This window comes from Mastomys coucha, unplaced genomic scaffold (genome assembly GCF_008632895.1).
Source record: "Mastomys coucha isolate ucsf_1 unplaced genomic scaffold, UCSF_Mcou_1 pScaffold17, whole genome shotgun sequence".
In the NCBI taxonomy this organism is placed as follows: domain Eukaryota; kingdom Metazoa; phylum Chordata; class Mammalia; order Rodentia; family Muridae; genus Mastomys; species Mastomys coucha.
The window spans coordinates 32,242,750-32,257,431 of NW_022196899.1; the positions used below are offsets into that span (position 1 = coordinate 32,242,750).

Here is a 14,682-nt window from a genome sequence, read left to right on the forward strand (position 1 = left end):
ACATTGGGCTACTACTCTAACATTTACAAAATGACAAATAGGGCTGAGGACATGGCTTAGTAGATAAAGCACCTGCTGCTGAAGTGTGAGGGCCAATTCAAAGCCCCAGAAGCTATATAAATGCTGCGAGGGCACTGCTTCCTGCCCACCTGTAGTTCTAGCAGTCAGAAGGCACAGATAGGATCCCTTGGGGCAAGCTGGCTAGCATTGGTGAGCTCTGAGTTCAGTTCAGGAGACCCTGTCTCAGAGAATAAAGCGAAGAGCAATGAAGACTTCTAATGCTAACTGTGGACTTCCACAGACATACACGATCATACAAACATGCACACATGCAAATACAACTGCACAGACATAGACAAATATGTACAAACCACCACACATTTAAAAAAAAAAAACTTGAAAAAAAAAAGGAAGTCTAACATGCTCCAAATTTCAAATTATCTTCTTTTTATTTCCTTTTGTTTTTCCTTTTTAGTCTTCTCTCATATAATAAGTCCTGACCGCAGCCTCTCCTCTCTCCACTCTTCCCAGTTCTCTACTCCCTCCTCCCCTCTCCCCCAGATCCCTTCTTCCTCAATTTCCTTTCAGAAAAGAGCAGGCCTGCCAGGGATTATCAACTGAACTTGGTGTAAGATGCAGTAAGATTAGGCACAACCATTCACAGCAAGGCTGAATGAAGCAATCTAGTAGGAGGAAAAGGGTCCAAGAGCAGGCCAAGGAGCTAAAGATACCCCACTCCCACTGTTAGGAGTCCCACAAAACCCCAAGGTAACAGCCATAACATATATGCAGAGGACACATGCAGACACATGCAGGCTGTGGTTGCCGCTTCAGTCTCTGTGAGCCCTATGAACCTCCTTAGTTGATCTTTGTGGGCCGAGTTCTCCTGGTGTCCTTGACCCCTCTGGCTCCTACAGTCCTTCATCTCCCTCTTCTGTGGGGTACCCTGAGCTTCCCCTAATGTTTGGCTGTGGGTCTCTGTGTCTGTTCCCTCTCCCCCAAATTATTTTAATACTGGCTTTTATTTATATTGTAATGGAGTGACTGGCAGTCAGCTGTTGTATCTTCACAGTAACTTTAATACATATACTACATGACAATAAAATTTCCCAGAAATGCAGCAATGGGATTCTTGTACGTATCTCACTATAAGCTGGCATCTACCAAACTGCTGGCCAAGCCTCCGAAGAGTCGCTGTCTCTTTTGCCCACCAGCTGAACTCTACTTGGCCAAGTGGTTTAAAAATCCCTAAGTACCACTTACCTCTGCTCAAACACCTCCTACATTAAAATTGCTTGGAATAAGTTTGTTTTTAATTCACCTATCAAGTGTATAAAAATATGAGTAACTGCAGGAAATTATGAGCTCTAGGGAATTCCATTAGATTATAAAGTCATAAAGGAAAAATAACTGCTGGGCTGGCCTTTTTAGAAACCTCCCCTGGGAGGAACATATATATATTTGTATACACACACACACATATATACATACACACACACACACACACACACACACACACACACACATATATATGATGAATGGTATACACACACACACATGCATGGTCAGTGATGGGTTCTTCTGGGGATAACAAATGTCCAGAGAAGGGACTCAGGCTTACCCAGGAGGAGCACATTTTATTTAGAAAACAATTCATTTTTCCAGAAAATTAAAAAAAAAAAAATCAGGGTAAGACTGTAGTAAAAGCAAGGGGCATGTGTGTACACAGGTCACAGGGTCACAGTAAAAAGCTGACAGTGAGCTACAGTAAGAATTCTGTCAGAGGAAAGGGAGAATGAAAGAAATGCAAACACTTATCAAAGCTCCACGAGAGAGAAAGGCTAAATCTTGTCCTCTTAGCTTCCCTTGGACAGTGTTTAACTCCCTCTCCTTCAATGTGTTTTAAAATTACGAACTTAAGAAGAATATTACAGCAAGCATACCATGCACATGCTACTACTTAAAGGATGAAATTAAACCAAGGCATCCTCTGTAAAGCAAATAGATTTATTATGCACTTCATGTACATCGGGATGTTTTTGCATAATATAATACAAGGAATAAAATAAAACTTTACACTGTGAAATTCAATGTACATTTTAGATTATTTACACACCCCACACAGAGCGAACAACAGAAAGAAAGCATTTGTCTGCAGCTACATTTGCGGAAAGTGTTGATGGAGGGCAGTAAGCAAAACGAACAGTTGCATAGCCAAACAGCAGGAGGACTTGTTCCTGTCTCTGAAGTACTGAACTGGTTTTGGTTGAGGAATCTGGTAGGGGTGGGAGAGGACGGAACAAAAGGTATTCATTGTGTAACACAGAGCACTGGTTTCTGGTCCTCTCTTCCCCCAAACTTTCCTGGACCCCTTCAGAGGCTTACTTCTTCAATGTTTCGCCACTTGTCATACCAGGGACACTGACCTTTGGGAAGGGTTGTAATGGGATACTACAAAAAAAAAAGTTACAAACACATGACGTCCTAAACAGTTGATTTACAAAATTTAAATATTTGAATTGCAAAAATAGCCATCTATTATTATTTTTATTTGTGGGACCTTTCCTATCTTTGTAATAGAGCAGAAGTCATTGTTTCCCCCAGTTGTGGTCCTATCCCCTCCCTACTCCAAAATGAACAAGTACAGCAAGCAGGCTAGCTGCAGCACCGGACAACCTGGTCCTTACCAGAAGCCATTTTTGTTCTACTTTAAATCATAATTAATAATAAAAACAAAACAAGAGAAAAAAAAACACCCCAAGGAATACTTATGAGAACCCTCTTTTTCCAACAGGTTCTCCCCCTACCAACTGTTCCACACTCAAAAAGATGGACACAAAGACACTTGGAAAATACAAACCCCTAATGCGTTGTCTTTGCCCTTTGGTCACAAGGTGCAACTTTAAAAGTAATAAAATTAAATAAATATGATCTTAATAATTCAAGGTGAACAGAAAAACTGGCAGCTTTTGGGTTATCTTTCTTAAAAAAAAATACACCTAATAAGAAGTCAGAGGCTCCTCTTCTATGGTAAATGTGTGTAAGTGTGTGAGGCGTCACACTGGTTCCAGTAACAGGGTGTGATCACACTTATCAACAGATTCAGAAACACTTAAGGCTGCCTTCCAAGAGTCCTGTTAAGTGTCATTAGTCAATGTCCCATAGGGACAAGAATTCAATCCTTGAAACATTCACATTTGACTTATCAGTATCAACCACCTCATCACCTTAAATCTAAGTGAGTTCAACAGCTGTCCCTCATCCTGGTTATGACTGACAGATGACACACAGGAAATGAGTTTGGCTGACACTGAAAATCACAAAGCAAGAGAAAGCTTCCACAAAGACTCACGTGAGAAACACTCATTGCAAGCAATTACACATCTGAGCTTCCACAAACAACACTCCTTGTGCCCTCCACACGCAATGACCATCACCGGCCTCTCACCAAAACATTCCAAAGTTTCAGTAGTAGCAATGGTTTTGTGCTCAATTTCCAAATTCTCTTTCCCCATTTCCCCTTAGCAACAGCACGTGGAGAGCAGAGTCCCCAAGGCTGGGGAGATGAACAGGACTCACTCAAGGATCAAACCGTCCTTGGTTTCTGAATCATCCTGCCAAATGCTTGCATGATCCACCTAAGCTGTTCCACATTCCTCGCTGTAGATGCCTCCCTTAACCATGGCATCCAGACATCCTGTGTGTAATTGTGCAAAGAAGAAAACAGGAAAGAGTTTGTGGCTAGAAAAGTGCAGGCCCATCACTTCTATCAAATAACAAAACGTGTGCTGTGACTGATGGTTAGTGGCATCACTTGTGATAGACAGCACATCGTACATTCAAGAACATCCATTCCATCAAGCCATTCACATGTACCCAATTGGTTCTGTCTAGGGCTAATTTGATCATGCAGTAACTGGCAAGTGGAAACAGCTCAGAGCAGTGAGCTTTCAATTACAATGATAGATTACATTTCATTTAGCTGGAGGAATTGAAGGCAGCCAGCCGGTGAATGATTCAGGGATCAGAGCGTCATCCTTAGCTGGACCTGGAACCTCTGTCTGACATGTGCCCCCAGACACTGACTTCTCTGTCCCTGAGAATGTCCAAGCTTTAGGAATGATGGTCCATCTACTTGCAGGTGGGATGACAGGCAGGTGGTAGATGGCTCAGAGCCTCTGTGAATGCACAGAGTGGCTGCAGTTGGAGTGGCTGGCATGTGCCTGCTCTGTCACATTAAGCCTGACACAGACGGTCCTTGATTGGGAAAATGGAGATTTAAACTATCCGAGTGATTCTCTATACCACCAGAATTGATCCCCATGGAAAATTCATCACAAAGTCACTTTTCACCTCCATGTGGCATCAACACATACACTTGTTTTTATCCAATGCTGAAGGTTAGCGGACAGAAAACAGTTGCAAGAATTGCTTTATTGAGTAACATCTATTAAATACACAAGAACCAGGCACACCAGACAATGCGATGGGACTGAGTACACACCACAACGCAGAAAACAATAAATACGGAACACTGCCTTTGTGGAGACACCTGACTGTGGCACATGCACATTTACCAAATGGGAAAATACTCAAAACTGGGTTTGGTTGTATCGAGGAACTGCAGTTTACATCTGCATTTATTCGGTGTGGTGGAGACTGCTTCAGCATGGGGGCTATGCTGAGAAGGGCAGCCTTACTGGGTAGGCACATGACAGTAAGTCAGGACACAGTACTGCGGGAGTCACAGCCTCAGCAGCATGTCCTCAGGCGTCTGGCTTCTATCTGGCAGCTGAACAGCTGTTCCAAGCACAATGCCTTCTGTTTCATACAACTGGAAACTGGAAAAAATAAAAAAATAATTTCTACACTTTTCTTACAACAGGTTTAAGACCTTATAAAAGAATATATTCTTAGAAAAATATATTCTTACTATTTGTGCATTTTAGTATGTAAAGAACAATTTCAATACATACACAAGTACTCATTTTTCTCCCAACACTGACCTTATATCCTGTTTTTAGTATCCAACATGGATGCAGTCTTTTGCTTTTACAAGAGATCTTAGGAGTTGAGGGCTCACACCAGCAAAATCAAGAATTTGGAGAAGTATTCTTGAATGACCTTGGATTGGCTATCTATCCATCCTTACAGAAGGGTGTTCAGTTTTAGAAGACATATTTAATGATATTTCATCTATCAAATTTTTAAACTGTGTCAGCAAAGACAAGAGGAACAAGAGCTGCAGATGCTAGCTTGCCTGAGTGTGACTGTCACCAGAAATCAGATGTCTACAAAGTCACTGTACTCCAGACAAGATGCTTAATGAAATCTCCAGTTTATTCATAACACGGAAAAGTGCCTGTCAGGGAGCACCCAGAGTGCAGAAATGAGCACCTGCTACTTCTCCACTCACTCCTACCTGTGCAGTGAAGCCTCCTCTGAGGCGAGCTTAACAATGTTTTATTTAATATGAAATATTAGTGATGTGAACATAATGTATGCTATCTATATCTTGCCCCTAAACAGGTAAATAAGTAAATTTGATAAACCCATACCCTTCACTATGATCCATACCTGTGTATATTACATGCCAACACTACTAGACTTTTTCAAGAGTCATTATGATAAAACTTGATTACTAATTTAAATCTATGACCTGTTTCTGGAAGAAACACAGAATTAATACTTAGTAACTACCTACTAGGTACAGCTCAGTGCTTCAAAACCAAACAATGAATACTTAGAAAACAACTCTGTTTTCCATCAGAAATCTCCTGATAAAAGGGGATGATAATACAGGATAAAATCTAGGATTAATCTAGGATTAATAAATGATATATTGATTTGTTTATCTACTTATCCAATACATTTTTACTGAAAGAGTGCCACAGGTTTGGACCATGTTCCAAGCACATGAACGCAGCATCACATACAAAAACATCCTATTCAGTCCTATTCAAGGGAGAAAATGGAGGGGAGGTAAAGAGTAGATTAAGCATATATGTATATATGTATCATCTACTATACATCATCTGTTACCCACTGACTCTATCTAATACCTATTATCTTCTCATCATCCATGTATCTACACATCTATTACCAATCTATCATCTATATCTATTAGTTATCGACATATCAGCATATTTATCAGCTATCTACTCTCTACTACCTATTAGCAGTCCTATCATTGATCTGAGTGCCTGTATACGGATCTATCGATCCTGTGCTTTGGGTAGGTGCTGGAGTTTGGAGCACTCCGTTGAACAGAGCGCTGGGATGAGCTCCGTGAACACACAGAGAGGTGCCTGGAGGGTCTGGAGAGCACCAGGCAGGGACAATTTGGCTCCTTTATGCTTTGCCCTGCATTCTTACCTCTCACAAGGGCGTTTCCTTTTTATAGTTGAAGCTGGGGTCAGAGCCCTCAATCTGGAGCTTTAGGGCTTGTTTAAGGTTCAGCTCTGTCTCTGAGGGGGGGAAACCCTCCAGCACCTCCTGATGCCCTCGCTCCTGTACGGTTCGAGGGACGGAGACTCTGCCCAGGAACACCTGGTTGCTCTGCAGATGGTAATTGGGGTTCGTCATTATCCCATTCCTCCTCTTCTGCTCACCGCTCTGCTGGTGGATGAGAAACTGGGGCTGGGCACGGTTGCTGTCCTGAGATGAAGGGACCACGAGTTTACACTGAGATTCAGCTGGCGTCTGTTTAGGTGGGCTACTCCCAGACTTGGCAACAGGTCCTCTTTTGTCAAACTGAGTCATCTCATATTCTAGAACCTTTGGCTGTGAGGCATTATTTTGTTTAGCTTTCTTCCCAGCTGACCCAGACTTGCTGGAGTTTTCTGACTTCCCTCCTTTATTTGACTTTGTTGACTTCAGACTTGGCTTCACCTGGCTCCATTCAAACTCACTACTGGGAGAATTATGGCTGTGTCCTAAGGACTGGGTTGTGGAAGAGGGGGACACGACTGACTGCCTGCTCCTGCTGCGAGGCAACGAGTGCTGCTGGATCTGCTCCGTGAATGACAGGCTATGGAAACTGTCAATGGGCACCGTCTGAGCCGTGGCTGTGGAGGACGTCGTTCTCAGAGATGAATTTTTTGAGCTTTTCAGAGAATTGTTAGACAGAGATGACTTTTGCCGATCCACGGTAGAGTCTGGAGACTCTGATGGAGAGCTGAAGGCATGAGCTGGCCCATTGGGCAAGCCCCGGAGGGAAGGCTGCAGATCCCCTCCGCCAGTACCACCAGAGCTGTTGGACCTGATGGTCAGAGACTGCATCTTGGACGGTGCTGACTGTGGAGGCTTCTGCTCCATCGTGTGGACAGGGGAAGGGGAGCAGCCATTCAGACTGGAAGCACCGTATTTTTCTAGCAACTTAATGATCTGAGAATGCCCGTTTTTGGCTGCCACCCTCATGGCAGTGCGTCCAAATTGGTCGGCATGATTGGGATCAGCACCGTGCTCCAGCAAAACCTGCACTACGTCCACATGTCCCTCCTGGGCTGCGATGCAGAGGGCTGTGGCTCCTTGGTTGCATGTGTGGTCCACCACGGCTCCATGCTCTATCAGAAGCTGGACCACTTTGACGTGGCCCTGCCAGGCCGCAGACTGCAAGGCTGAGCGCTTCTCATTGTCTGCCGCATTGACATCGGCATGGCAGGCAATAAGTACTCGCACCATCTCCACGTGACCCTGCCAGCAGGAGACGTGCAGCGCTGTCCTTCCCTCTGCATCACTGGCCTCCACGTTTGCACCATTTTCCAAAAAATACTCGGCCATTGTAAGCTGGTTTTCTAAGGCCAATATGTAAAGCGTGGGCCGCCCATCGGCATCTTTGTAGTTCACATCAGCCCCATGGCTAAAGAGTAACTCCACAATGTCCCGGTGTCCTTCCAGGGCAGCAACACGTAATGCATTTCTCCCATCATACCCTCTCTGATCGATGTTGGATTTGTTCTCCAGCAGGATCTGGACACAATCATAATGGCCCTCTTGGGAGGCCAAAATGAAGGGGATGCGCCCATCATTGTCAATCTCATTTGTTCTAGCACCTTGTTCAATGAGAGCTTCACATATTAACCTGTGGCCCTCAAAAGCTGCCATGTGTAGAGGCGTCCAGCCAGCATCATCTCGGTGGCTCTCATCCAAGCCTCTGTCCAGGAGAGTGCGCACCACCTCCACGTTCCCTTGTGCTGAAGCTATGCTGAGAACTGTCCGGCCTTCGCTGTCAATGCTGTCCACGGCTGCACCCCAGAACAGAAGCGTGTTGACTACGGAAGCATGCCCCATGGAAGCTGCAGCCAGAAGGGGTGTCCGCCCATTGTTATCAGTGTGATCAACATCTGCTCCTCCTTCTAGAAGCAGGTCCACCACATCCACATGACCTTCGTAGGCGGCCACCAGCAGGGGGGTCATGCCATCCTTGTCACAGTGATCTACCTCAGCCCCTCGATCAATCAGGAGGCTCACGACTGACGCGTGCCCTTTGCTCGCAGGCACACAGAGTGCGGCCACAGAAAGAGCCGTTCTGCCATCCACGTCCTCGTGGTTTACCTCTGCGCCATGGTCCAGCAGGTGCTCTACAATCTCTCTGTGGCCCATATATGCTGCAGCTATGAGTGCAGTCCTCCCCTCATTGTCCGCTTTATTGACCTCGGCACCGTGTTGTAGCAGGTTCAGGACAATGTCCTCATGGCCACCCCAGGCTGCTGCACGCAGAGCAGTCCGGCTGTCCGCATCTGCACAGTCTACCTTTACGCCAGCGTAAAGCAGGGCAGACACCACCTCCGTGTGGCCCCCCCAAGCAGCAGACCTCAGTGCTGTCCAACCATCCTGATCTGTATGATTAATGTTGGCTCCACACCCAATTAGACAGTTAACTACCTTTGTGTGCCCTTGTCTAGCAGCAAGAGTGAGTGGCGTGTGTCCATGGGCATCTTCGATCTCTAAATCGGCTCCCCTGGAGACAAGCAAATTCACAACATCCAAACTGCCACTGTATGCGGCATTGGCCAGCAGAGTTCTCCCATTGGAATCACACTGATTGACAGAAGCTCCACTATCCAGTAAAGTCCGAATGGAGTCCTCTCTCTCGAGGGCTTGCCGGACAATGCAGGAGGTGCGATCATCCTCGCTGTTGACATGAGCACCAGCCCGGATCAGCAGCTGCAGCACCTCTTGCTCCTTGGGTATCAAGGTAGACAGCGAGTCTTTGACTGGGGTACCATTCCATATCATCCACAGAGCCAGTTCGGCTGGCTCCAGCTGCAAGTTTGAATTAATCAAGTGCAAGGCAAATTCTTGTGCTTCCAGTGGGGTCAGGTTCCGGGCCTGGCAGGTGTAGCTCATGGCCAGCATCCTGTGTCCTTCTGCAGCATTACACAGGTATTTCTGGGTGCAATGCTTCACATCCAAGAGCCACTCAGCAAAGCTGTGGTGAAACAGGATCTTGGTGCTACCCAACCCATCCACCAAGAGCTTGGAGAGGACATCTAGCTTGCGCTGAAAGTCTTCCAAGGTTAGAGACATATTTTTGGTCCACACAGCATGGTATAATTCTGTCATGGTCAGGGGCCGGCAGGCAGCAAGGATCACGTTCAGAATGGGCTGAACTTTGGCAAACTGTTTTCGGACAAAAAGTCTCTGGCAGAGCCAGAGGTAGAGACCATTCAGAGTTCCTGGGATGTCACGGATCTCCCGAAGCATGATGAAATTCTCTACAACTCCATCTAGCACACGCTCCAGATATAAGAAGCACCCACTGCTCTTGATGTGCAGCTGGTTCAGTGTCTCAGCCGTCTCCTTGGTGAGGTGCTGCCGGAGTGCCTCCTCTTGATCCAGGCGGTGGAGGATGTACTGCTGAACATCTTTGACAATATATGCCTTTCGAAGGTCATCCAAACTGATCTTCCGGAACCCTGCAGAAGACGATCCGGTTGAGTGAATAGAGTAAAGGTGGGAACTAATACAAATAACCTGACTCATGGATTGCTACTAATAAGAGAATCCACCAACACCTGGTAGTGTGCAAAGCAGTCTGCATATAAAAAACATAAATGGCAAAGCAGATTTCATTTTCCTACCAACAAATGTGGCTACTATCTGTTCTTGCAGTGTGGTACCCATTTCAACTCCTTTGCAAGAAGCACTAAGTGGAAACACACAGACATATTCAGCTGTAGAAGTACCCTGTGAAGATATATCTGAGCATGACATTTGTGAGAGACAAATAGGACTGTTTTTCACACAAGTACACATCCACTTGACCATGCATTAAGTTTAATGTGAGTGGTTTATATCCAAACAGAATACCAGTCACACTTTGCATTGCTTTATGATATCAAATTAAAATAATTAAATCTCACATTGTTAAGAAATAACTGGAACCAATTAAGATGCAAATTGCCAAATTATGTTTGTAAAACTCTAGATCTGTAAAATTAAGCCACTTACTAAAAAAGTGAACCAAAGCTAAAGAATGCACCAGTGGTAGCTATTCTTAAGTTGACCAGCATCTTCCAAAGGAACAGTAGTATTCAGAATTGGATTTGTTAGTTAACCGTTCACCTCATGGGAGAAGAAGCTACAAATAAACACATCAAGGCTGGTATGTGTTCAGAATACGTTCCAGAATCGGTCACGAGCAGAGCAAAGCATGACTGCAGGCAAAGCTTTTAGAGAAAAGACACATTCTAGAAGGGACCATGGAGGCTGTGACAACAGTAGGTACAAAAATCCATGCTTGATGGGGATTAGGAGCAAAAGGTGGGTTACACAGGGCTCGGAGAGTGTGTATGAGTCAAAGGTGACCCCAACACCTTCCTTGACCAAAAGAACAGAAAAGATTATCACTGAAAAACAAACATCTGAACCCAAGCTTCAAATACTTGACGGAAATTTTTGAAAAGCACATTCTGCCAACAAAAGCCAAATAAAATAACACATATGCAAAGCTACCATTATATTGTGAGATCTATAACCATACCACACGCACCCACAATACCTAAATCCTCCACTTCAGAAGATAAACTATGAAAAAGGTTCTGACCTCCGAAGAGGGTATGGACCTGAGTTTGCTCTGAGTCTGGTCTCTCCTCTGTTCTTGGCCATGTTAGAACGCACTCCATAGCACAGCCTTGGCCGTGTTCTGCCTTGTCTGAATTTGCTCAGTGGGACTTTTCTTCCATAAGGTGAACACCCAGCTACCTAATAACCCATGTGTGTGCTCCATGCCGTTTCCCCTTAGAGAAAGAACACTTTGCTTCCATTCAGCAGCTGTATTTAAACAGTGTTGAGTTCTGTAAGCATAATTTGGCCAGTGGCATTTTCTTGGTTCAGGCTCTTTACTGACAATTGGAGATTTAATTATTTTAATTTGATAACATAAAACAAACCCTTCCAACCTAAAGAAAGGCTGAGCACATTCCCAGGAATGTTTGGCCCCTTCCCACATCCTAGCCTGAAGAGATGACTGGCCCCCAAGCCTCTTCCTGTATGTTCACTTCCCTGTTGCTTTGCAAAGTCACTGAAACAGTTTAAGGTACAAAGGAACCTGCCTGGTGAGGTAGTGTATGCCAGTAATCCCAATACTGGGAAGCTGAGGCAGGAGGATTGTGAGTTTGAGACCAGCCTGGGCTACGTAGCAAGTTCTAGGCCTATGGCTAATAAATAAAAGATTACTAAAGTAGTATGTAATAGTGTTTTAAAGTTTCCAAAGTGATGTACACACAGACTGATCTATGTGAAAGATTACAACCCATTATGCAGAAATATCTACAATTTAAGCTAATTAACTAAAGTCATCTGATGAAAACTTAAGATAACAAAAACAGGATTGGGCTAGGCCTCCACAGTGAGAGCCACCTGGTGACTCTCAAGGCTAAAGAAAATGCCACTGAGACAGCTTTCCTTGTGTGTGTATGGTACCAGGGACGGAACCCAGGGCCTCTCTGAACGTTGGGCAAGGGCTACCCCTGGGCTATAGATTTTTACATACACACACACACACCTTGCTTGTACACTGTGAGGGAGGTTTTCCGACCTTATAAGTGAGCTAAGTGCAGGAACCAAAGCTTCTTGAGTCACTCATTATGACTAATGGGGTCACAGGCAGAGCTTTGTGTGATGCCAAAGTGTTTTCTGTCCTGCTAAAGCTGAGAAAGAAAATGATGCTGACAGAGATGGGAGGAGGAAGTCTAAGGGTATGGAACTGATGATTTGCAGAGGGTTGCAAACTATTCAAAACTTGGAAACAAATCTTTCCCATATCTAAGGAGTGATATTGATTTAATAAGATTTTACATTTAACACCAGTAAAAGTTGTGTTTAATATGGGGGTGGGCAGCTTGTGCCAACAATCCTAGCTCCATAGAAGAAGCAGGAAGAATGTTACAGACTCAAGATCCACAGAGTGAGGTCCATTCCAGCCAAGGCAAGACTTGGTGGCAGAAACAAGACAGAAGTAAGAGCAGAAGGTTTAGTTTACAGTTTAGCTCAGTAGTGTCAGTTGGGCCAGCATGTGTAAAGCTCTGACTAAGCTACAGCTCCTGAGGAAGGAACTGAACTAGCATATAGAAACAAGACCATCCACTGATCAACAAGGTAAATGCCCTGCCCTCTGATAATGACCCTACCTATCTATTGGGTACTGGGGATGGAACTTAGCACCACACTCATGCCAGGGAAGTGCCCACAGGAGTCAGGGTCAGGGTCTTCCACTAGCCTAGAACTCACCATGTAGACTGGGCTGCCTGGCCAGTGAGCCTCTCTGGTAGCGAGGCTATCACACCAAGCTTTTTAAATGTGAGTTCTGGAGCAGGTGCTTTGACAAATGAACCATCTTCCCAGGCCCCACTAAACCTCTTTTCTATTTTTGGTAAAATATTTCTGTGGGCATGACACTTCTTGGCGCTGGCTAACAAAGGGGTTTTAGTCTCTGCTTACAAATGAGTGCAAACACAGTCAGTGCCCTGACAGGGGCCTGACACCATGCTTACAAACAGGTGTTCACACAGTCAGAATCCTGACAAGACCAAAGTCGGGGCCCACACAGTCAGGACCCTTTTTCATGGAGACTGTATCCTAGATGAGAGGATAATTAGTTAAATACATACATCCCAACAAATTTTAGTGGTATTAGATCCATTAAGAAAATAAAATCAGACAGAGAGGTATGTGACTATGTAGAAGGAAGGCACAAATAAACAAGAATGGTAAACCTAGTCTGTGTGTGAGTGTCCTATTTGAGCTGTGACAGAAGTGGGAAGATGGTGATAAGCTCAAGGGATGGACATTCTAGTATTGTGTGTAAGCCTGTAAAGCAGACGAGGGAAAATGGATGAAGAAAATGCAAAGGGAGTAATCACACAGAGGCAGGAATGAACATCACTGTGTGCATGAAAGACTGTAATGAACAGAAGTGACCCATGTCCAAAGGACACACAGCCTCACCCAGTGACTATAAGTAGCCTGGAGGACAAAGGGTCACTGCCCATGCCATTCTGGCAATTGAAGTTGAGTATCTCATCCAAAATGCCTGGAGCCGGAAGCAGCTTGAACTATCTGAATATCCATGAGAAGAACGGAAACCATCTCCAAGTACAAACCATCTGTCTCACATGCACATTTATCCACACAGCTTGAAAGCTTGGGTAACATCTTAAATAACACACAAAACAGAATCTTGCCCTGGAGTTCTCCTTGGGTGCACTCAAGCGGCTCCAGGGTGTTAGACTCTAGGTTTTAGATTGAAGATGATCACCCTGCAGTGAGAACACGCTAACCTGCATGCCAAAGGAGAGAGGAAAGAAAGCACAAAGAGGTGGTTTGTCTTCTTCCTTTGGATTTCTATTGCTTTGATGAAATACTATGACCAATAGCAACTTGAGAAGGAAAGGGTTTCTTTCATCTTATACCTTGTACTCCATCGTGTAGGGAACTCAAGGCAGGAATCTAAGGCAGGAGCTGACTCAAGGAACTGTGGAGCAACACTGCTTACTGGTTTGCCCCCCAGGTCCCACCCCCAAGCTTTCTCAGCCTGCTTTCTTTGTACAGCCCAAGACTACCTGTCCAGAGGTGGCACTGCCCACAGAGGGCTGGGCCCTCCCTCATCAATCAATCAATGCCCCACAGACCAATCTTTTTCTCAACTGAGGTTCCATCTTCTCAAACGGCTCTAGCTAAAACATTTGTTCACAATAAACAACACCTGCAGATGAAGCAAAAGACCCAGGCTTATAAGCAATACTAAAAATTCATGTCAAAACTGATTTTTATTAACAAATGAGAGTGAGATGACTAGAATTAGAGCCCTCACCATGTCTCGGACATACCTAGCCTCACAGGACCCCACTTTCCTGACAGGAAGCAGGAGCTCAGGCAAGCTACCCAAGGTCACACAGACAGTATAAGCACTATGGTGTACATGCTATAGTGATTCATTTGTGTAAACATATGACATAGCTTGGGACTGGAGACACACTCAGGGGTTAGAGCATGTCCTGCTTTTGAAGGGGACCCAAGTTTGATTCACAGCATCTCCACTGGGCCACTCACAGCTGCCTGTAACTCCAGTTAGACAGGATGAGGAACTCAAGTGCACTCACCCCCACACATAACTTAAAAATTAATTTAAAAAGTTCATAATGTGTACATAGAACATAAAATGAGCTGATGCTACCA

The 14,682-nt window shown here is 44.8% G+C and overlaps 1 protein-coding gene across 3 annotated transcripts in view; it reads right to left on the reverse strand.

The window, feature by feature from the left end:
* Positions 1-1,988: 1,988 nt before the first annotated feature.
* Ankrd50 (ankyrin repeat domain 50) overlaps positions 1,989-14,682 on the reverse strand; it is a 36,422-nt gene continuing 23,728 nt past the window's right edge. For 2 of the 3 annotated variants that reach the window (XM_031376673.1, XM_031376672.1), the window contains exons 4-5: positions 6,376-9,920; positions 1,989-4,841 (exon numbers count right to left, since the gene is read on the reverse strand). In XM_031376673.1, the coding sequence (XP_031232533.1) occupies positions 6,379-9,920 (3,542 nt within the window). In that variant the 3' untranslated portion in view covers positions 1,989-4,841; positions 6,376-6,378. The remainder of the gene's footprint in view (positions 4,842-6,375; positions 9,921-14,682) is intronic. The other variant, XM_031376674.1, reaches the window with a different exon arrangement.